This window comes from Odocoileus virginianus, chromosome 8 (genome assembly GCF_023699985.2).
Source record: "Odocoileus virginianus isolate 20LAN1187 ecotype Illinois chromosome 8, Ovbor_1.2, whole genome shotgun sequence".
Lineage (NCBI taxonomy): Eukaryota > Metazoa > Chordata > Mammalia > Artiodactyla > Cervidae > Odocoileus > Odocoileus virginianus.
In genome coordinates this window covers 57,038,320-57,063,036 of record NC_069681.1, presented here as the reverse complement: position 1 = coordinate 57,063,036, position 24,717 = coordinate 57,038,320, and the positions used below count along the sequence as shown (strand labels likewise).

General features: G+C 39.8%; 1 protein-coding gene and 1 non-coding gene across 10 annotated transcripts in view; one reads left to right on the top strand and one right to left on the bottom strand.

The window, feature by feature from the left end:
• Window positions 1-2,781: 2,781 nt before the first annotated feature.
• The window catches only part of TBC1D4 (TBC1 domain family member 4), a 244,429-nt gene continuing 222,493 nt past the window's right edge, over window positions 2,782-24,717 (bottom strand). For 8 of the 9 annotated variants that reach the window (XM_070471565.1, XM_070471569.1, XM_070471561.1 and 5 more), the window contains 4 exons: window positions 17,192-17,351; window positions 14,375-14,544; window positions 9,654-9,830; window positions 2,782-5,247 (listed from right to left, as the gene is read on the bottom strand). In XM_070471565.1, the coding sequence (XP_070327666.1) occupies window positions 5,014-5,247; window positions 9,654-9,830; window positions 14,375-14,544; window positions 17,192-17,351 (741 nt within the window). In that variant the 3' untranslated portion in view covers window positions 2,782-5,013. Of the gene's footprint in view, window positions 5,248-9,653; window positions 9,831-10,907; window positions 11,372-14,374; window positions 14,545-17,191; window positions 17,352-24,717 lie in introns of those variants that run through there. The other variant, XM_070471564.1, reaches the window with a different exon arrangement.
• LOC139036381 (small nucleolar RNA SNORA3/SNORA45 family) lies at window positions 11,975-12,104 on the top strand. Its single transcript, XR_011489177.1, has one exon. It is a non-coding gene; the product is annotated as a small nucleolar RNA SNORA3/SNORA45 family (small nucleolar RNA).

The window sequence follows — 24,717 nt, the reverse complement described above, 5'->3', positions numbered from 1 at the left end:
CCGCCAAAAGAGGAGATGGCAGAACAGACTTCAAATGTGCCTCGCAGGTGAGGGGCTCGGGATGAAGCTGAGACGTGGGGAGCGTGGAAAGCCAATTTGAGAGAAGGAAAACGTGCGGTAATTGTCATTCTGCGCAGGCGCAGCTAAGCTGCACGCTTAACAGGGTACCCGTGCTCTGTGGGCGGAGTTTTTGGCCCTCTGAAAGTCACCCATCTGACAGTCGCGCATGCCCAATTGGAGGAGCGTTGATCCCAGCAAGCCCTAAGCAGCTGGAGCTCTAACTGGACAGAGCTGATTCGAAGTTCCTGAAAACGAGTTTGCACAAATGTCATATTGTTTAGGCTACCTGACGCTTGGAGGACAAGCAAGTTTTTGTAAAAACAATTAAATTTACCTTGATTAGTGTAGGCACGTTAAATTTGTTATGAAGTAAGTTGTTTAACGGATCAGGCTTCCCAGGTGGCGCTAGTGGTAAAGAACCCACCTACCAAAGCAGGAGACATAAGAAACACGGTTGGATCCCAGGGTGGGGAAGATCCCTTGGAGGAGGGCTTGGCAACCCACTCCAGTATTCTTGCCTGGAGAATCCCATGGACAAAGGAGCCTGGTGGGCTATAGTCCTTGAGGTCGCAAAGAGTCAGACACCACTGAAGCAATTCAGCAGGCAGGCACAGTATAAGGGATCTGTCTGGTGACTACCCTTGGTTTCAGGGATTTCAGGAGGAAATGGATGAATATTTAGCAGACAAAGCTAGCAGATTTCAGTGACCAACTATATCAAAGAGAGAAGTCTAGGCTGACTTGCTTTCCCAAGGTCACTGCCACAGACCAGGCTTTTACTATTTTTTGGCCTAGATTTTGAATGCATTCACTTAACTGCAGTCTCCCAGTCCCCAGTTTCTGTCCAAATATACTAGGTGGATTGGAGCAAATCGAAGCATGTCTCTTGCCAGGTTACTGACCTTAATGGCTCCCATTTCTCAATGGGTGAAGTTCAAACTTTTCAAACTATCGGCTAAGACCTTCATGAGGAGAGCCCTTGCTTGTCAGGAGACTTGTCTCCACCACCACCTTGCTCCTCTTCGACCCCCTACCTTGGGAACACTAACCATACTTTGGGATTAGGGAATGAGTTGTGATCTCAGAAATACGCCATCCTTTCTCATTCATCTATTGTTCAACAGAGCCCACTCCACTTCTACTGGCTTTTCCAGGCTCAGGGAAGGCATCACCTCCTTTGAGGACTTGCCACCCACTCCAAAGCGCTGTGAGCCCCTCCTGGCAGCTTCCGTGTAGTGAGGCTGGTCTGGATTACCCAGCTTACCTGTTAGAGTGTAAATTCTCTTGTTTTCTATTAACTCCTTGCAACTACACCACAAGCTCGTGGAGGTCAAGGACTGTATCTTCTCCACCTCTGAATACTCAGCATCTAGCTTGGCTTACAAAAACTATTTGTTGAATGAAAAAATAAAAGGGGTAGAGCCAAGACTCCACCCCCACTTTAAATCTACTGCTTTTCTCACATATCACAGGAAATAAGAGTGATACATCATGGTAGAGTACTAAATAATTCAGAGGGCAGATTTCCTTTCCATAATCTAGCAGAGTAAAATGGTGACATACTGGTAGAATGGGTAAATTAATCTGGATATTAAGAGACCATTTTATTCATACTTACACCTACACTGACTCCTCAAAATGCTTAATTACATGTAGTGCAAAATATTTCAAAGTTTTAGTCCTAAAGTTAGCAAGAAGATACAGTATTCATTTATTGAATTACAGACACACTTGAAAATACTCTGATGATACCTATTTTATGTAAACACATTCATATCATATCTATCAATAAATGCCCTTAATCTTTTTATTGAGGAGTTAACTCAATTTTAATTTTGTATTTTCTTATTCTCTTTCTCTCACTTGCTATCTATGTGGGTAAACAGAAAACAAAAGAGGTAAATGCAGATCTGTCTGTATGGTTATCTTTTGTCTTTTTATACCTATCAGCAAAAGGTTCCTTTGGGAAAGCAGCTGAAAATTAATAATGGACAATGTACTTTCATTGGAGCCATGAAATTAAAAGACGCTTGCTCCTTGGAAGAAAAGCTATGACCAACCTAGACATCATACTAAAAAGCAGAGATATTACTTTGCCAACAAAGGTCCGTCTAGTCAAAGCTATGGTTTTTCCAGTAGTCACGTATGTATGTGACAGCTGGACTATAAAGAAAGATGAGCACCAAAGAATTGATGCTTTTGAACTGTGGTGTTGGAGAAGACTCTTGAGTCCCTTGGACTGCAAGGAGATCCAACAAGTCAATTCTAAAAAAAATCAGTCCTGAATATTCATTGAAAAGACTGATGCTGAAGCTGAAACTCCAATACTTTGGCCACCTGATGCAAAGAACTGACTCATTTGAAAAGACCCTGAAGCTGGGAAAGATTGAAGGTGGGAAGAGAAGGGAACAACAAGAGGATGAGATGGCTGGATGGCATCACCTACTTGATGGACATGAGTTTGAGCAAGCTCCGAGAGTAGATGATGGATAGGTGTGCTGCAGTTCACGGGATCCCAAAGAGTTGGACACAACTAAGCAACTGAACTGAACTGAATGTACTTTCATAAATGTTTCTAAAAATTATCTTTGTTGTCTCCGATTCAAAAAATTATCAGTGAACAAATTTTAAGTAGCAACAATCCAACCCATGCAGATTTTGTAAAGGACTCTAACCAAGGTCTTCTCTCTTATTACAAAGGTAAGACCAATAAGCCAAGGAAACAGGCAGCAATGTATTTATTGGAAATGAACTAGACATTACATTAACCAAATGAAGATGTAACAATGCATGAAGCATAGTCGGTGCAACATTTAAAAGATCACAAAATAAAAAGAAAATTCATTTTCAAAAGAAATATTGTATCCAAGGTGAGCCCTGAACACCATAATACAACTGATAACATTGACTGTGAAGATCCAAAATAAAATTTAAACTAAACTGAAAGAAAAAGTTTCTTTTCCCAACTTGAAGGTTCCCCGGCTACCACCTGTGTTATCATACACACCAGGTAATTTTCATCACCAGACAGTAACCAGATGATATTTATCATATTCCTCATAAGAAAAATACCTCTCCTACAAATAGAGAAATTTGAGGGAAATCCAAGCAACAAAACAGTTGGTGGCCCCAACTGATTAGGTCAGCATTTTCTAGAATCTAGAAATTACATTAACTTTACTAGTAAGACTTCACTGTCTTCTGAGAAACTGCCTGGATGAGAGGCCGTGCTGATTGTAACATTACATTAACTACAGTACACTGAGTCACTACATTCCACAAGTAACTGGGCGGTTGGGGGTGGGAGGGGGTGTTCAGATGCTTATCCACTCATCAAATGTTTCTGAAACCTTTAGAGCTTTACTTTTCTACTCTGTAATACATTGTAGCTTGTGTATAACAAACTCCCTTTGAAGAAAATTATCCCAGATAATCCATCTGTGACAATACAAGTACTGCAAAAAGTAGTGATGAAAAATATTGTTTGGAAAGGCAAAATTGCTGCATCTACTTTCTGAGGCACTGTCATAGAATCATCTCTGAAATGGAGAAATTCCATGTGTAAGTTAAAAACTGCTTTCCTTCCATTCACCCAGCATGCATGAATGTCTTCTAATAATCTCTCTGTAGACAGAAAGTCAGAAGTCCAAATGCAGAATTGTAGGTTGTAGAAAGGCTTTCTCCTTCCCTTCCCATGGATTTCAAGTTTGTTTTAAACATTCCACAGTTCTCATAAACTCTCATGTGGAAGGGGAGAATGATTACCACCTTATTGACAAAAAAAAAAAGTATCTCAACACAGTATCTCATCTTTAGAAAACCAATCATAATTGCATTTCCTTACCCTCCATTTAAGCTAGAGAGAGCTAAGACAAGAACTCCCACATTTTAGTGGGAAGTGGCAAATCCTTGTCACTGACTATGGCACCAAGTAGTTCATTCATGAGAAATTTCAACAAAAAGGTATAAAATTAATCTAGACAATTTATGTATGCTCAGTCGCTCAGCTGTGTCCAACTCTTTATGACCCCATGGACTGTAGTCTGCCAGGCTCCTCAGTACATGGGATTTTCCAGGCAAGAATACTGGAGTGGGTTGCCATTTCCTCCTCCAGAGCTAGACAATTTAGGTCCTAATTTAATTTTTAAGGACTGATACATTTAGTTTAACAAAATGCTGGTCTAATTTACTAGAAAATTAGTAATATTCTCTTTCACCTTGAGCTGGATGGGCAGACTCAGCCACCGTCTTGGTTCCTTCTTACACACAACTGAAGTAATGCCTGACCAGACTCAAAATGCATGTAGATGCGACATGCTCATTGGTACAAAGCAGGCAGCAGGGGAAGGCCCCTACTTTCCTGAAAAACTCAGAGGAGCTTTACTGGCAATCAGTCATTTTCCTCATATATATACAATGTCAGGAGATTTTAAGACAGATGCACATAAAGTTACACAAATGTTTCCACCTCCCCACCACTGAGTGAAACATGCCATTCTTTGGAGAAAAAAATACATTCATTTTTTTCAAGTATATTTCAATATACAAAGATGTTCTAGCTTTGTTTCACTACAAAGACAAGCTGATTTCACATGAGTCCAAGGGGAACTTCACTTTAACTTCCCTTTGGTGTGGATTTCATGAAGTTTTGATTTCTTTTTTTAAAAAATTGCTCTAAATATGCATCTACTTTTATCTGAAAGCATGAACTCTTTGTCCATTTTATATATATGTACATAGTCAACAAGGACAGCAAAAAACAGTCCACATATGTACAATGGTTTAGAACTGGCATGCTCTGAGGAGAGCAAGGGCCACTGGATCTGACGTGGGCTCACAACCAATTCAGTGATTGTCAGCTCTGGTGTCCAGCGCTGGGCCAGCAGCATGCAGAGTCCTCCAGACTGCAGCATCCTTGAATGGTCATGTCCTGCTGGGGTGGCGAGTGTTCCGTTATGGCTTGTTTCCTGTCTTGGCTTTGTTGTTAGGGTTGCAGTTTAAGTCTCTCAGCAGTGGTTCGCAGTTAGCTAGAATATCTGCAGGCAGCAGCTTCCGGATCTGTTCCACTGCCTTCTGATAAGCTGTCTTCTCCTGTTCCAGGGTCCGGATCAAAGACTTCATTTTGGTCTCTCTAGTTAACAAATTTTCCAGGTTGGACTCCAAGGTCTGAATTTTAGCATGAGCTATCTGTTTGGGCCAAAACAAAAACACAAAATCCACCAAATCAAAAATCTGAAGGTTTTGGTTCATCATCACAGCAGCAGTCAGAACTTACATATATTAGCTAATCATATCATATTACTTAGTATAATAGTATAGAAGCAAATGCTCTGAAACCATCCCTGACATGGCGATTTTTTATGGTTCTCAAAAATATAACTAGAATTCTAACAAAATACATCTCATTTCACTGAATACACCAAAAATGCAATATTAAACCATCATCCCTCAGTAGTGAGGGTACTCACTCCACACACAGGTCTTCTCCTCGAGGGACTGGGATCTGACAGGGAAAAACAGGAGATTCCTGACACTGCCCTAAGGTATTAAAAGAGGTTTTTTTTTTTTTTTTTTTTGCCCTCTGAGTGGAAATACAGGGTTTGCTCAACACATTAATGGGATCTTATCCATTTTTACATGTGTTGAATGTGACCACATAACTTGGGAACCCAGAGGTGATGACAACATTGGACTGTGAATGAAAAAATCTGTAATCATTAATAAAAATCATTATAACATAAAGCAGGTGCAAACCCACTTTCCCTAAATAAAGAAATGTTCAACTAATCATCACTGAAACATCCTAGTAATAAAGGACAATAGCCTGTTTATTTTTCTTTCTGAAAATAGACACTGTTGTCTCTTTTTAAAAAATGTTTATTGGAGTATAGTTGGATTACAATGTTATGTTAGTTTCTGCTGTAAAGTGAATCAGTGATACATATACATATATCCCCTCTTTTTAAGATTTCCTTCCCTTTTGGGTCTCCACAGAGCACTGAGTGGAGTCCCCTGTGCTATACAGTAGGTTCTCATTAGTTACCTGTTTTGTACACAGTACCCGAAGTGTATACATGTCAATCCCAATCTCCCAGTTCATCCCCCTCCCCCTCCTCCACCTTGGAATCCATCACACACACACACACACACACACAATATCTACAAACGATAAATGCTGGAGGGCTTCCCTGGCAGCTCAGCTGATTAAAGAATCCGCCTGCAATGCAGGAGACTCCGGCTCAATTCCCGGGTGTGGAAGATCCCCTGGAGAAGGGACAGGCTATCCATTGCCAGTATTCTTGCCTAGAGAATTCCATGGACAGAGGAGCCTGGCAGCTACAGTCCATGGGGTCGCAGAGTCAGACACAACTGAGCAACTTTCACTTTCATATAATTAACACCACAAACAAAGATATAATTTGGTAAGTAAATGCTGGAGAGGATGTGGAGAAAATAGAACCCTCCCACACTGTTGGTGGGAATGTAAATTCGTACAGGCACTATGAAAAAAAGTACAGAGGTTCCTTAAAACACTGAAAAATAGAGCCTCCATATGATCCATCAATCCTACTCCTGGGCATATATCCAGGGCATAATTCAAAAAGATACATACACCACAATGTTCATTGCAGCACTATTCACAATAGCCTGAACATGGAAGCAACCCAGATGTCCATCAGCGGAGCAATGGATAAAGATGTGTCACCTGTATACAATGCCATAAAAAGGAACTAAATAGTACCATTTGCAGAGATGTGGATGGACCTCAAGACTGCCATACAGAGTGAAGTCAGTTCAAAAGTCAGTAAAGCTTCAAGGGAGCAGAGGGGTAGGGGGGTAGGGAGTGTGGGGAGAGAGATTCTGAGTTAGAACTTAAGTACCCAGTGGCTTGGTTACACGCCAGTCAGGATGGCTGCTATCCAAAAGTCTACAAGCAATAAATGCTGGAGAGGGTGTGGAGAAAAGGGAACCCTCTTACACTGTTGGTGGGAGTGCAAACTAGTACAGCCACTATGGAAAACAGTGTGGAGACTGCTTAAAAAACTGGAAATAGAACTGCCATATGACCCAGCAATCCCACTCCTGGGCATACACACCGAGGAAACTAGATCTGAAAGAGACACGTGCACCCCAGCGTTCATCGCAGCACTGTTTATAATAGCCAGGACATGGAAGCAACCTAGATGCCCATCAGCAGACAAATGGATGAGGAAGCTATGGTACATATACACCATGGAATATTACTCAGCCATTAAAAAGAATTCATTTGAACCAGTTCTAATGAGATGGATGAAACTGGAGCCCATTATACAGAGTGAAGTAAGCCAGAAAGATAAACACCAATACAGTATACTAACGCATATATATGGAATTGAAAAAGATGGTAATGATAACCCTATATGCAAAACAGAAAAAGAGACACAGATGTACAGAACAGACTTTTAGACTCTGTGGGAGAAGGCAAGGGTGGGATGTTTCAAGAGAACAGCATCGAAACATGTATATTATCTAGGGTGAAACAGATCACCAGCCCAGGTTGGATGCATGAGACAAGTGCTCGGGCCTGGTGCACTGGGAAGACCCAGAGGGATCGGGTGGAGAGGGAGGTGGGAGGGGGGATCGGGATGGGGAACACATGTAAATCCATGACTGATTCATGTCAATGTATGGCAAAAACCACTACAATATTGTAAAGTAATTAGCCTCCAACTAATAAAAATAAATGAAAAATAAGTAAATAAATAAATAATAAAAAATTATCTTTAGCAATGTGCTAACAACATTGTTGGCTTTGTTTTGAATAGGAAAAGACATAAAATATTCTATGGGCCAGAGCTAATGTAGATGAAAGGAAGGAGGCCAGTGTTTCTTCTTGGGGAGCAATTATTCTAGGAACCCCTCATTTCTAAGCTTTTTCTCTCCCAGCTATCCTTCAGAGGAGTTACCACACATCAAAGCAGGGTTTTAGTGTTCCCTAGTTTGGAGACGTGCAGTGTTAACGAAGTGACAGGTAAGCAGAAACCAAGGAGCCACTGGGTCCTTAAGTTCTAACTCAGAATCTCTCCCCCCACACTCCCCACCAGAAGCTTTACTTTCTCACCTCCCCCTCCTCTGATCACACTGAAACCCCACTCCTTGGGGCTTAGATACACAGCACACTTCATATAGGTTACAGATGTGCAATATTACTTTACACTAAATCACTTATCACATTTGTAAGAGTGCACTGATAAATAAATACATAGTTTATATTCTGAAGTAACTGTGAGAGAGCTCATCCTTAGGTAGGTTGATAAGGAGTCCGGGGCCCTTGAGGAAGAAGGGGTCCAAGGCCTTGGAGAAGGAGAAAGGGGTCCAAGGCTCTCAAAGAGCAGAAAAGGACAAACATTTTTTTCTACATTGCTTTGTCTTAGTCAATACAACAATGTATCTTGCTCAAGGACATGTTTCTCCTTAACAAGAACCTAATGACTAATCTTGTTATTTTAAGATGTATATTATGGGAGTGGGTCTGATAAGACCTTTCTTCCTATTGTTAGCTCCAATCCTGTTATCTTAAAATGTAAATTGTGGGAGTGGGTCTGGTAAGACCTTTATAACCTTGGGACATTCTTTTGATTTACTGTAATAACCAATTGAAAAAGTATATAACTCCCTTGATGAGGCTAGTGAGGGGGGCACTCTCCGCCCCCCTTCTGATGTCTATGTCAGAAGCTTTCTCTGTCCGTTTTTCACTTTAATAAAACTCTGCTACACAAAAGCTCTTGAGTGATGAAGCCTGGTCCCTGGCTGAATCTTCTCTGGAGATCACAACATTAAGCTATCAACTGTAAATTCCTTCACGGCAAGGGTTACATGTTACCTGTTTTCATTCAATTTTCTCCATTCCATTTCTGTTTTACTCTAGACAGTTCTCAGCTTCCCCAATCAGATTTCTATGAAATAATTGCTAGCTGGTCTCCCTACCTTCTCTCCCCATTCTAATCTGTCCTCATCAAGGTTTTTTCCAGATTTATCTTTCGAAAGTATGGTTGAAAAATTCTGAGAGATTTCTTTCTCAACATGATTAAAAGCTGTGTTCTTCTCCTTGACCCTGAAAGTTATTTACAAATCTGCCTCCATCATGTTTACCCCGCTTCTCCCCAAGGTAAATTTTAAATGGATTTAAGTTTCCTCTTAAGTTCTGCCTTAACCATCCGGCTTTCAACACTCCCCACTCCTCACTCATTCCTCCCACAAAGCCTCTAGAGTCCAGCTGAAGCCCCAAGACCCCCAGAGCTTTTCCAGTTTCCTCAAGTCAATCCCTCCCAACTTGAACTTAAACCAAACATGTGCAATACCCAGTTAAGTTTTGAATCAGATTCTGCTTGGAACTGCCATTTAATTATTTTGTGAGAGCAGATTTTCTCTCCTAACTGATACTTAAAGCAGCCTGTGCATTTGCAGCCCCCAGGGCACTTGGACACAATGTGATACACAGGTCAACAGTCAGCAATGGCTCAAGGACACCACAGCTCCATCCTTCCTGGTATGGTTCTGTGCAGGAAAGGAGGCACTCAAGAGCTTTTTTGGTCCAATCGTTATCTCTTTACCTGTAATTTTTCCAGAAGGTCCATGTTTTGTCTTTTCAGTTGGCTGTTGGCCCTCTCTAGCTTCTCCATGGGTTCGCTCTCCTCGCAGGCATAGGAAGATTCTTGGAGTTCATCCTGCAGCACGTGATACTCCACCTCATAGGCATGTAACTGTTTAGAAATATCCATCTCAAAAACCTGCAGTGAACACAGGGGTCAGTCTGACCTTCAGGATGTTCACAAAGATACATCTGTGTATCTAAGGTACATTTCCCAATACTTCTTAATAAGGAACTGCATGACATACCAAACAAAGGGAATTGTAACAAGTGTGACTGTCAAATAAGGACAAACAGATGATTTCTATACAATTGAAACATTCTCATGAGGAGGCCAAGACACTAGAGAAAGTTAATGCCCAAAGATATTTTGCAACCAAAACATACATAATCTAGGAATGGTCTCCCAAAGTGTAGCCTACCAGATAAACATGAGTTACTGAGTAACTCTTATACAAGTTGAAGATCATCTTTGCTGGTTAATAACAAAAACTGCATAGGGTATTTCTATAATAATAAGATCAAAAGCCCTTCTAATTATTTGTCAAAGAGGTAGAAAGGGCTTGTACTAAATATTTTCATCCATTTTCTAATCCATGCAAGTCTCCTAGAATTCACTATCATAACAGAGAGAGAATCTTTAAAATTGCGCACCATGGGAACTATACATACGTATTCAATCACTCAGTCGTGTCCAACTCTGTGACACCATAGACTGCTCCTCTGTCCATGGGATTTTCCAGGCAACAATACTGGAGTGGGTTGCCATTTCCTTCTCCAGGGGATCTTCCCGACCCAGGGCTCAAACCCACGTCTCTTGCATTGGCAGGTGCATTCTGTAGCACTGAGCCACTTGGGAAGTGGGCACTGTACAGAGCTGTTTAATTGCAGCTGCCCCTGCTGTCCCATATTGTCACCCATTAGGAAGACAGTCTGCTTCGAAGTTAGAGAACAAGTAACTCCTCCTTAGTCTAAACTTGCAAGAGAAAGTCAGCTGCCATTTAAGCATTGGTAGCCACACTAACACTGCTGGGAGAGAAGAAGCCACACAAAAAAATCTCACTGACTTACTTGCACTACTACTATTAGAGATACTCAAATCTTAGAATTGAACTGATATTTCCAGACAATATGGTTATTCTTTTTAAATAAGTATCTTTTTTTCCCCCTACCCAGTGACTATGAACACAGCGGACTACTATACAACCATTAAAAATGAGAGCATGGATATATTTATTGGCATGCAAAAATGTCCAATACTCTACAAATATTTTAATAAAAAGTCATTACACAACAGCAGTACGGTATAATTAGAGATTCTAAGAGTATGTTTAAGATGTTTTAAATCTCAAGTTATTGAGATTTGTAACTTTACTTTCTTCTTTGTGTTGTTCTGCATTATTTGCATTTTTACAGTAAATAAAACTCATCAAAGTCTCCTTGAATATTAACAGTTCATTTTTGTTCAATTGCTAAGTTGTGTCCTACTCTTTGAAACCTACTCTTTGCAGTATGCTAGGTGCCCCTGTCCTTTACTATCTCCCAGAGTTTGCTCAGATTCATGTCCATTGAGTCAGTGATGCTATTTAACCATCTCATCCTCTGCTGTCCCCTTCACCTCTTGCCTTCAATCTTTCACAGCATCAGGGTCTTTTCCAATGAGTCAGCTCTTCACATCACCTGGCCAAAGTATTATGCCCTAGTTAATCAATTCTATTGGCTAGAAAGTTATCTCTAATATCAAGTCCAAATCTACCAGCCTATAACTTCTATCAAATAACCATAGTAATAATCTCTAAAGCTAGGCAATTCCCTCATTAATCTTAGAAAAGAGAGGTGATCTAATTTCAAATCAGACCTCATCTCTCTCTAAAACCACAATCTCTGACGACTTGCCAGCCCCAGAAGATATTCCTGAGTAAGGAGTAAGTGAATATGTAAATAAAATTTGTATTTTTCTATTTCCAGAGCATCTTAACAAATAAAAAATATTCACAGGTATTTACAGAATAATCTACTTGTGATTTCAATTCCACATATGTGATAGAAAGAAAGTTTCACATGTAATAAAATGAGTTCTTGTTATAGACTGAATGATACAAAATTCTTCAGCTGAGTTGGTTACATTTACCCCTAAAAACAATGTCATTTCCATTCTGTAGAGAAGGAAGTTGAGACTCAGAGAGGATGCCCTCACTTGCCCAAAGTCACACAGCTAGCAGAGAGCTGAACAGTAGCACAAGATCTCAGGCTCCCTTTCTCTTACTTTAAGCTCTGTCTTTTGTCGAGGCTAGAGTCACGCTTGGGTATCCACTGTTGCCTTAGTGTGCTAGAGTTCTCGAAGAGTAACTGCTGACCTCATTCACTGGCTGTGGCCCTTATGGCATAGTCAGTCACCAGGTTAGTGACATGCAAGAAGAAAGAAGAAAAAAAAAAGGAAGAAGAAATAAACTCTGTCTTTTATCTGCTATCCCAAGGGCCTCCTGGAAAGTGGTAAATTTTATGAGTACTCATAAGGCATGATTGCTTTATTTACAAATCTGGTCTTGAGTATATTCATGTTATCTGAACAACAATATATAACTGCCACTTACCTGGTCCCTATGAAGAAACAGGGACTAGGTATATGATATGCTGATTACCCTCCATTTGCTTCCATTCTCTGCCCTCAGCCATTCTTGGTACCCTACAAGGCAGACCGCTCTGACCTGCATTCCCCACACTTTCCTTCCTGCTGACTTCTGGTTCAGTTCAGTTCAGTTCAGTTGTTCAGTCATGTCCGACTCTTTGTGACCCCATGGACTGCAGCACATCAGGCCTCCCTGTCCATCACCAACTCCGGGAGTTTACTTAAACTCATGTCCATTGAGTCGGTGATGCCATCCAACCATCTCATCCTCTGCCGTCCCCTTCTCCTCCTGCCTTCAATCCTTCTCAGCATCAGGGTCTTTTCCAGTGAGTCAGTTCTTCCCATCAGATGGCCAAAGTTTTGAGTTTCAGCTTCAGCATCAGTCCTTCCAATGAATATTCAGGACCAATTTCCTTTAGGATGGACTGGTTGGATCTCCTTGTAGTCTGAGAGACTCTCAAGAGTCTTCTCCAACACCACAGTTCAAAAATATCAATTCTTCAGCACTCAGCTTTCTCTATAGTCCAACTCTCACATCCATATATGACCACTGGAAAAACCATGGCTTTGACTAGATGGACCTTTGTTGGCAAAGTAATGTCTCTGCTTTTTAATATGCTATCTAGGTTGGTCATAGCTTTTCTTCCAAGGAGCAAGCATCTTTTAATTTCACGGTTGCAATCACCATCTGCAGTGATTTTGGAGCCCCCCAAAATAAAGTCTGTCACTGTTTCCACTGATTCCCCATCTATTTGCCATGAAGTGATGGGACCAGATGCCATGGTCTTAGTTTTCTGAATGTTGAGTTTTAAGCCAGCTTTTTCACTCTCCTCTTTCACTTTCATCAAGAGGCTCTTGAGTTCTTCTTCGCTTTCTGCCATAAGGGTGGTGTCATCTGCATATCTGAGGTTATTGATAATTCCCCTGACAATCTTATTCCAGCTTGTGCTTCATCCAGCCCAGCGTTTCGCATGACTTCTGGTTGGGTACAGCCAATGGCGAAGGTCATCAGGAGATCAAATGGGGCAGAAGAAAGAGGTGGGTAACTTCTTCCCCGCTCCTTCCCTGTCTTGCTCACCAAGAGCACAGTAACCTCCAGAGAGCCTGCCTCCAGACTTCCGGCACTCATGGGGCCTGTCAGCACTATCATATCCTCCTTCTCCTGATGCAGTGCCAGGGATATGAACAGTTCCCTCTGTCACTGGTTCCTAAGCACCTGGACATCGTGTCTTGTTCCCTTAACCTTGCCTGCACTCCTGTAAATGGTACCCTCCCTTGAGTTACTGGAGGTAGACTCTGTTTCCTGCAAGGGACCCTGACTAATAAAGCAAGTCTCATTCAAGCCTCACAAAACCTCTTGGGTCAGAACTGTCCCATTTTGCAGGTGAGAACACTGGGGTTCAGAAGGTTATAGTGACAAGACAGAACACTAATAAAAGATCTGGAAGTTGATGGGGAATCCAAGATTGTCTAATTCCAGTCTTAATTCCTATCATGTGTACTCCTTATATATTTTAAAACAGAACTGGTGGTTCAGACAGTAAAGAATCCGCCTGCCAATGCAGAAGACTCAGGTTCGATCCCTGTGTAGGGAAGATCGCCTAGAGAAGGGAATGGCAACCCACTCCAGTATTCTTACCTGGGAAATCCCATGGACAGAGAAGCCTAGTGGGCTGCAGTCCACGGAATCATAAAGAGTCGGACACAATTAAGTGACTAACACACTCAACAATATTACAAAGTTAAGTGAGTCTCAGCTTATTCATTTATTAGGTCTTCCTAATTCTCTCAGTTCTACATTCAGTCTTACCACCGATCTAAACTGAAAAACTCATGAATCATCACAGGCAAGGACTGAATCACCTTGCCTGGGCACAGCCACACAATGTCACAAGGAGAAACTATGCAATAGCTTCATTTCTAGATAAAATGTATCTGATCAAATTTAAAAACGGTCAAGCAAAATACATGCTTATGCTAAAACATTTAGTAATATAATTAGTAGAGAAACTGCTATATAATTTTATACCTTATTATTGTCATTTAAATCATACCTGGGTGATTATTTTTTCCATTTCAGATGAATTCATATCGGGGAGTGTGACTTTAAGGAATTCAACAATATTTTCAAAGTTTTCACATTCCATTATGAGTGTCTCTTGGTTGCTCAGCAGGCTTAGGGCAACCTTAAATATAACTTCAGTTCCCTGAAGAAAAATAATATCTGAAAAAAAAAAAGATATATAATTTTCATGATCAAAATTAAGCCTCTACTATTGTAAAAAGTGACCTCTGTGTGTTAATGGGTTTTTTTGAGTGGCTGTGTGTGTGTGTGTGTGTGTGTGTGTGTGAGTGTATAGTGGTTGTTTTAATTACCACAACAGAACCACAGAATATTTATGCAAAATAAAACTGGTCAAATTAGCCTAAATTTGAAATAAATAATAATATGACCAAAACAAATAAACAGTTGTTTAACTATTCTTCTTACTTATTTAAGAACCTCAGATAAGGTCAGGGTAAAAAGAAAAAGATAAATTATGTATTTGTTTGTCCACGTGCTTATAATTTTTAGTTGCAAATTTAATGGAGACTGATATTTAGATTTTCTTCATGAGGAGACTACAAAAACAAATCAACATTATCAATAGCTTAGGATTATTTAAACTCTCATTACTATAATAAAAAACTACAAGAACCAATTAATATGTAATTAAACCTGTACTAAAGAAAAAAACTAAAGAAAAAAAAACTTTAAAAGAAAAATCAAAATCAGTGTATAACCTAAATCAGAAGAGAAAAAGAAAGGCTACCCTAACTCTGAAAGTGAAAATAAAGGTGCTCTGTCTTGTCCAACTCTTTGCGACCCCATGGACCGTAGCCTACCAGGCTCCTCTGTCCTTGGGATTTTCCAGGCAAGAGTACTGGAGTGGGTTGCCATGTCCTTCTCTAGGAGATCTGCCTGACCCAGGGATCGAACCCAAGTATCCTGCAATGCAGGCAAACGCTTTACATCTGAACCACCAGAGCCTCACCCTAACTCTGAACTTTGCTCCAAACAAATGTAAACACACAATAGTTTTGAAAAGTACTAAATAGTTTTGTATGAGCGTTCCTCTCAATCCATGCCATTCTGTAGTCAGCAATAAACAAGAGGGGGTTGTTAAAAATGAGGGAACCATGAAACAGTCACTTCAAACATAGTCATTCTTCTTGTTCACACATCTTTCCCTTTGCTGACAGTCTCTGTTCTTCGCTCAGTTCTAAGAATGGAGTGGCCATGTCACTGGCCATACAGCATCATTCATATTCTCTTAGCAAAAAACAGATGACTGGGGAGATATGTTTCCTGAATTCAAGCTTCCTAGGTTAAGTCAGAGAGAGATACCCTAAATATCATTTTAGATTTGATAAGCTATTTCCTGATAAGAAAATATATAAATGAAAGGATTTATAGAGTCCTATAAATTATAAATCCTATAAATATAGAGTCCTATAAATAGGAACCCAAGCTCCAAAGAAGACTTCCCTGGAGAAAAAGCAATCGTGTACACTCAATAAAAAAATGGAAATTTGCTAAATATTTGATTCTGGGCATCCTCGTTTTACTCTTTTGTTGCATTTTGTCTATAAATTGCATTAGCGCTAATGCAGTGTCTAATTTGTAAAACCACAGCCCCCAGTAAGAATGACACGGTACACTGTAATCTGGTGTTATGTATACATATTACATGTATTAATATATCTTCAGGCTTCCCTGTGGCTCAGATGGTGAAGAATCTGGCCACAGTGCAGGAGACCTGGGTTCAATCCCTGGGTTGGGAAGATCCTCTGGAGGAGGATATATCTTCAAATTTGAAGTTTCTCCAAATAACATTTTTTTCCCCTATAACTGATATATTCTCTTTATTCTATTTTAGTTCATTTTTTTAAATCCTGGTAATGACCTACAATCAGTCCAATACTTACAATTTGACCAAGAGCTCTAATTTGGCAAAAGCACAGTTATAAACACTGTCTACTTGCACTATGGGTACCAGATAGATGAGTGGAACATAAAAACTGGAAGCCTCTTCTGAGGTCATCAAGCTCTTACCATTAGAATAAACCTCTGGTAAAGAGTAGTTTTTTTAAAAGCTGGTTTGCTTTTTAAATAACAGATTTAGACAAACCTAACTAAAGAGGCATGATAGATTTAAAAGCCTCATAAGGTAACATAAGCTGTGTTACACTCTCTTTTTACTGCACTGTGGAGCAAAGTGGCAGCTCAACAACTTGCCCTGGGTCCAACCAGCTGTGCACCCAGTGTTGGAGATGGGCACCACCCCTGTACTGGCATGATAGGCGGGTGCTTAAAGCAATAAAACAGGAATTCCAATTACCTTGTTAACAATAAAAAGTCACATTAACAAGTGCCATTAGAAACAACATTGAAAGATGTGCTTCCATTAACCCAATCAGAGAACATGTTTCTCTGTGTTTTGAATCCAGGGTGAAGAGGACAATGGGGAAGGAAAAACAAAAGCGGTAGGAAAGATGTGTATAAAAATCTGAAAAAATTATACAGTAGAAATTCTTAGTTCATATTTTTTAAAAATTATACTGTGATGTTTTAGGTATAAATGAAAATAAGAATTCCATTACAGTTTACTCAAATACAGGAGCTCAACTCTTCTTTCCCTTTGCATTTCAATTTAAGACCAATATGGTTTCAAATTACTCTCAGAATGGAGCCAGGCATATTTATTAAATTCCATTAGCAATTTGTGATTCTGTGTGATGCTAGATAAAACAACTGGAGCACCTTATGGCTAGAAGCATACCCCTTGGAATAAATAACACTGTTCCAATTGATCATTGGCATCTCTTACCAAACACTCTGGCTACAAATCCTAATGGAAATTGAGAGGCAAACAATGTGAGGAACCAGGGGGCAGCATAAAGACTGGGGCTGATTTCATTTTCTTCAAGATGATTGTAGAGATCTCTGTGATAATCATGAAGGAGCCTGGACAGCTGGTACATTTGAATCTAAAGTTTATTTGGAGAAGGAAAACAAAATATTATGCATTTATCTGAGTACACATAAAATACTGTTTAATTTCATTACTCTAATATTTAATAACTAATTCATGTATATTAGAGAAACAAAAGCAGTATTGTTTTCTTATTACGTTAAAGTTGACAGATCCAAGTTCATTTAACTGAGATCATAAAGCAAGTCACTGTAAGTCCACCTATGACTAGAGAGCACATTTCTCTATCACGTGTGTTTTGGTATTGCCATGTATACATGGAAATGGTAATTATTCCTCCTGTAGGAAAGTATGGCTTTTGCAATTTAATCAGAACTGTCCTGGCTCAGGACTCTCATGGAAGGTCCATTCTAATTTCAGATCAGTTCCAGAAAAGCTTCCATTTAAAAGAATCTACCACATTCTAGTTCAGAGGCAAGACCTTGTCTCTCTTTGCTGGGTCCAGCATTGAATTTATGACAGAACCCACCAGGCAATCTGCACTGCTAGGATACTGTCAGGCTTAGAAGGTTAAGGAGCCAGAAACCTGAGCTGTGATTTCTAAGATATTCCAGCAGCATATTTTCTCTTGACAAAGGAGATTAAAGCAAAAAGTGCAGTCCGAATGTTTATAGTACTGAAAGAAATTATTTTACTTGGCTACTGAGCTGATTACTCATATTTAAAAAAATTATAAAGACAGCTTATAGTAACTTTTAAAGTCTTACATCTGGGTAGTTAAAAGTACAGCAGTAGCAAATAATAAACAAATCTATGATTTGTGCTTTAAATTTTTATCTACACAGTAACAGATTGAGTCATGAGTCCTTAATCAGTTATATCAGCTTAACTTTTTGGTGTGAAATACATTCAACATTTTCTTATATCTAGCAGATATCTAGATGTCATCAAAATATCATTCTTAAGTAGTATAAAAATGGCTTAAAATAACCAACTATATTATAAATTCAACTGTTTTTAAGAGCACAAAACTAAAAATCAAAGTACTCTACATAAATATAGCTGATGTTTGATCTCTATCTGTGGAAACTAAGGTTCCACACAAGCTGTAAAAGGAAAGAAGTAAAGAGCCACTGGAAGTCATAAATATAAAATAAGTTTAGCAGCAGTCAAGCAAAGAGGTTTAAAAAATGAGATTATAATCTCATTAAGTCATGTTGAAAAAACATCATATATTTATTTCCATTAGGCCACTTACAGTTTAGAAACTAGACATACTGGCTCTAAGTATTGGTGTTGTTGGTAGTACAAAAATCAAAAACATCTAATTAGCAGAATAAAAAGAAAGCCTATCATCAAAAACATTCTGTCCTTGTTCATCCAATATCTTAACACAGAAGCAATATTTTTTTTTTTTTAGTAGAATCTTATTTTTTCCCTACATTCTAAACTGGGGATTAAGAATATTTCTTCCATCAATGTATATTTACATTAAATTTCTTTTGACAAATAAAATATAATTCAGTCTTCCTTCCAAAGAAACTTTCATAACAACATGCCATTTGCTATAATTTTTCAACTCTATCTTAGAGAAAACATGAAAATCTTCCAATGGAAGAGACAGAACTGGAGGAAGGGAGATGCAGAGACTGGGGGAGAAAAAACAGAGACCAAAGACTTCAGATAAAAAGATGCTTTACACTTAGCACAGAAAACAGAAGACACAAATATCATGGGCTGTCCATAGTTAAAAGAGCCCCCAATCTCCTCATTTTACAGAAAAGGTGAGTGCCTGCTGGAGAGAAGGAAAGATATACCCATTTGAAGGCACAGTTCCAAAGAATATCTAGGAGAGATAAGAAAGCCTTCCTCAGTTATCAATGCAAAGAAATAGAAGAAACCCAATACAGAGAAAGAACAGGGAAAGACCAGATATCTCAAGAAAATTAAGAGATACCAAGGGAACATTTCATGCAAAGGTGGGCTCATTAAAGGACAGAAATGGTATGGACCTAACAGAAGCAGAAGATGTTAAGAAGAGGTAACAAGAATACACAGAAGAAATATACAAAAAAGATGTTCATGACCCAGATAATCACGACGTGTGATCACTCACCTAGAGCCAGACATCCTGGAATGCAAAGTCAAGTGGGCCTTAGGAGGCATCACTATGAACAAAGCTAGTGAAGGTGATGGAATTCGAGTTGAGCTATTTTAAATCCTAAAAGATGATGCCGTGAAAGTGCTGGACTCAATATGCCAGCAAATTTGGAAAACTCAGCAGTGGCCACAGGACTGGAAAAGGTCAGTTTTCATTCCAATCCCAAAGAACAACAATGCCAAAGAATGCTCAAACTACCACACAATTGCACTCATCTCACACGCTAGCAAAGTAATGATCAAAATTCTCCATGCCAGGCTTCAACAGTATGTGAACCATGAACTTTCAGATGTTCAAGCTGGATTTAGAAAAGGCAGAGGAACCAGAGATCAAATTGCCAACATCTGTTGGATCACTGAAAAAATGAGAGAGTTCCAGAAAAACATCTACTTCTGCTTTATTGACTACACCAAAGCCTTTGACTGTGTGGATCACAACAAACTGGAAAATTCTTCAAGAGATGGGAATACCAGACCACCTGACCTGCCTCCTGAGAAATCTGTATGCAGCTCAAGAAGCAACAGTTAGAACTGGACATGGAACAACAGACTGATTCCAAATCAGGAAAGGAGTACATCAAGCCTGTATATTGTCATTCTGCTTATTTAATTTATATGCATAATAAATCATGAGAAATGCTGGAATAAATGAGGCACAAGCTGGAATCAAGACTGCTCAGAAAAATATCAATAACCTCAGATATGCAAGTGATGCCACTCTTACGGCAGAAAGTGAAGAAGAACTAAAGAGCCTCTTGATGAAAGTGAAAGACAGTGGAAAAGTTGGTTTAAAACTCAACATTCGGAAAACTAAGATCATTGTATTTGGTCCCAACACTTCATGGCAAATAGATGGGGAAACAATGGAAACAGTGAGAGACTTTATTTGGGGGGCTCTAAAATCACTGCAGATGGTGACTGCAGCCATGAAATTAAAAGATGCTTGCTCCTTGGAAGAAAAGTTATGACCAACTTAGCATATTAAAAAGAAGAGACATTTCTTTTTTCCAACAAAGGTCCATCTAGTCAAAGCTTTGGTTTTTCCAATAGTCATGTATGGATGTGAGAGTTGGACTATAATGAGCTGAACACTGAAAAATTTATGCTTCTGAACTGTGGTGTTGGAGAACCTTCTTGAGAGTCCCTTGGACTGCAAGGAGATCCAACCAGTCCATCGTAAAGGAAATCAGTCCTGAATATTCACTGGAAGATTGATGCTAAAGCTGAAACTCCAAAACTTTATCCACCTGATGTGAAGAACTGACTCATTGGAAAAGACCCTGATACTGGGAATGATTGAAGGTGGGAGGAAAAGGGGATGACAGATTTTGAGATGGTTGGATAGTATCAATGACTCAATGGTCATGAGTTTGAGTAAGTTCCAGGACTTGGTGATGGACAGAGAAGCCTGGCATACTGCAGTCCATGGGTTTGCAAGAGTCAGACATGACTGAGCGACTGAACTGAACTGAACTGCTGTGCCCAAGCTCACACCATGCAGGTAATCAGAAATCCTATCAAGTGATCCTAAACATGTTGCCACTTCCAGTCCCGAACATCATATTGATTGGAAAAGAAAGACTTTCTGTTCTAAAAGTAGAAAAGTGTTGCTTCTCAGTTTACAAACCAAAAGGCTCTATTTTCCAGTTAAGATTCCCAGTCTCATGGCCTCTAAGAACACTGCCCCCAAAAGATTCTTAAACATCTTCATTTTCATAACTATGGACAGGAAATATTTCTTGGTAATTGCAGGTGATATTAAATCAACATATAAATCCAGTGTATATGAATTTTTATAATGTCAAATTGATGAGGAATTTCTTCAAATTGGAAAAAGGTTGCATTTTTAAAGTGATATCAGTATCTACCCTCTTAATTTATGAATCAAGACCATGCGACTCCTTTCTTTGAAATTTTAATGGCAGATTCTAAACTGTTACTTCTGAAAATCAAAGCTACTACATTCTTAAAAGGGTATGAAATGCTTCCTATCCAATATGGCACAGTAAACTGTTTAGAAATAAAGTAAAAAATAAAACCTTCCATAGTCATTACTATTTCAGTTGCAGAAAGTTTATAGACCTACAAATAGTCCTCAACTAGGAATCAACTGTCAGCTGCTAAAGAATTCGCCTGCAAGGCGGGAAACCTGGGTTCAATCCCTGGGTTGGGAAGGTCCCCTGGGAAAGGGAAAGGCTACCAACTCCAGTATCCTGGCCTTGAGAATTCCATGAATTGTGTTAAGCACATGGGGTCACAGAGTTGGACACGATTGAGAGACTTTCACTTTCATGAGCTGCCCCACGCCCGAGGTCAGGGGCGGCGGCCGAGAGGAGCAAACCCACCTCCAAGGAGCAGCGGCTGCGCGGGCGCAGAAGGGCTGAGAGGAGCTACTCCACGTTGAACAGCATGCAAAGGCAAAATGATAGGATACTGAAAGAGGAACTCCCCAGGTTGGTAGGTGCCCGATATGCCACTGGAGATCAGTGGAAAAATAACTCCAGAAAGTATGAAGGGATGGAGCCAAAGCAAAAACAATACCTAGTTGTGGATGTGACTGTGATAGAAGCAAGGTCTGATGACGTAAAGAGCAATATTGCATAGGAACCTGGAATGTTAGGTCCATGAATCAAGGCAAATTGGAAGTGGTCAAACAGGAGATGGCAAGACTGAACGTCGACATTCTAAGAATCAGCGAACTAAAATGGACTAGAATGGGTGAATTTAACTCAGATGACCATTATATCTACTACTGTGGACAGGAATCCCTTAGAAGAAATGGAGTAGCCATCATGGTCAACAAAAGAGTCCGAAATGCAGTACTTGGATGCAATCTCAAAAACGACAGAATGATCTCTGTTCGTTTCCAAGGCAAACCATTCAATATCATGGTAATCCACGCCTATGCCCCAACCAGTAATGCTGAAGAAGCTGAAGTTGAATGGTTCTATGAAGACATGCAAGATCTTTTAGAAGTAACACGCAAAAAAGATGCCCTTTTCATTATAGGGGACTGGAATGCGAAAGTAGGAAGTCAAGAAACACCCAGAGTAACAGGCAAATTTGGCCTTGGAGTACAGAATGAAGCAGGGCAAAGGCTAATAGAGTTTTGCCAACAAAACGCACTGGTCATAGCAAACACCCTCTTTCAACAACATAAAAGAAGAATCTACACATGGACATCACCAGATGGTGAACACTGAAATCAGATTGATTATGTTCTTTGCAGCCAAAAATGGAGAAGCTCTATACAGTCAGCAAAACCAAGACTGGGAGCTGACTGTGGCTCAGATCATGAACTCCTTATTGCCAAATTCAGACTTAAATTGAAGAAAGTGGGGAAAACCACTAGACCATTCAGCTATGACCTAAATCAAATCCCTTATGACTATACAGTAGAAGTGAGAAATAGATTTAAGAGACTAGATCTGATAGAGTGCCTGATGAACTATGGATGGAGGTTCATGACATTGTACAGGAGACAGGGATCAAGACCATCTCCAAGGAAAAGAAATGCAAAAAAGCAAATTGGCTGTCTGAGGAGGCCTTACAAATAGCTGTGAAAAGAAGAGAAGCGAAAAGGAAAGATATTCCCATTTGAATGCGGAGTTCCAAAGAATAGCAAGGAGAGATAATAAAGCCTTCCTCAGTGAGCAAAGCAAAAAATAGAGGAAAACAACAGAATGGAAAAGACTAGAGATCTCTTCAAGAAAATTAGAGATACCAAGGGAACATTTCATGCAAAGATGAGCTCAATAAAGGACAGAAATGGTATGGACCTAACAGAAGCAGAAGATATTAAGAAGTCGCAAGAATACACAGAAGAACTGTACAAAAAAGATCTTCACAACCCAGATAATCACGATGTGTGATCACTCACCTAGAGCCAGACATCCTGGAATGCGAAGTCAAGTGGGCCATAGAAAGCATCACTACGAACAAAGCTAGCGGAGGTGATGGAATTCCAGCTGAGCTATTTCAAATCCTGAAAGATGATGCTGTGAAAGTGTTGCACTCAATATGCCAGCAAATTTGGAAAACTCAGTAGTGGCCACAGGACTGGAAAAGGTCAGTTTTCATTCCAATCCCAAAGAAAGGCAATGCCAAAGAATGCTCAAACTACCACACAATTGCACTCATCTCACACGCTAGTAAAGTAATGCTCAAAATTCTCCAAGCCAGGCTTCAGCAATAAGTGAACCTTGAGCTTCCAGATGTTCAAGCTGGTTATAGAAAAGGCAGAGGAACCAAAGATCAAATTGCCACCATTCACTGGATCATTGAAAAAGTAAGAGAGTTCCAGAAAAATATCTATTTATGCTTTACTGACTGTACCAAAGCCTTTGACTGTGTGGATCACAATAAACTGTGGAAAATTCTGAAAGAGATGGGAATACCAGACCACCTGACCTGCCTCTTGAGAAACCAAAACACAGGTCAGGAAGCAACAGTTAGAACTGGACATGGACCAACAGACTGGTTCCAAATAGGAAAAGGAGTATGTCAAAGCTGTATATTGTCACCCTGCTTATTTAACTTATATGCAGAATACATCATGAGAAATGCTGGGCTGGAAGAAGCACAAGCTAGAATAAAGATTTCCAGGAGAAATATCAATAACCTCAAATATGCAGATGACACTATACATATGGCAGAAAGTGAAGAGGAACTAAAAAGCCTCTTGATGAAAGTGAAGGAGGAGAGTGAAGAAGTTGGCTTAAAGCTCAACATTCAGGAAACTAAGATCATGGCATCTGGTCCCACCACTTCATGGGAAATAGATGGGGAAACAGTGGAAACAGTGTCAGACTTAATTTTGGGGGGCTCCAAAATCACTGCAGATGGTGATTGCAGCCATGAAATTAAAAGACGCGTACTCCTTGGAAGGAAAGTTATGACCAACCTAGATAGCATATTAAAAAGCAAAGACATTACTTTGCCAACAAAGGTCCATCTAGTCAAGAATATGGTTTTTCCAGTAGTCATGTATGGATGTGAGAATTGGACTGTGAAGAAAGCTGAGTACCAAAGAATTGATGCTTTTGAACTGTGGTGCTGGAGAAGATTCTTGAGAGTCCCTTGGACTGCAAGGAGATCCAACCAGTCCATCCTGAAGGAGATAAGTCCTGGGTGTTCATTGGAAGGACTGATGCTGAAGCTGAAACTCCAATACTTTGGCCACCTCATGTGAAGAGTCGACTCACTGGAAAAGACCCTGATGCTGGGAGGGATTGGGGGCAGGAGAAGGGGACAATAGAGGA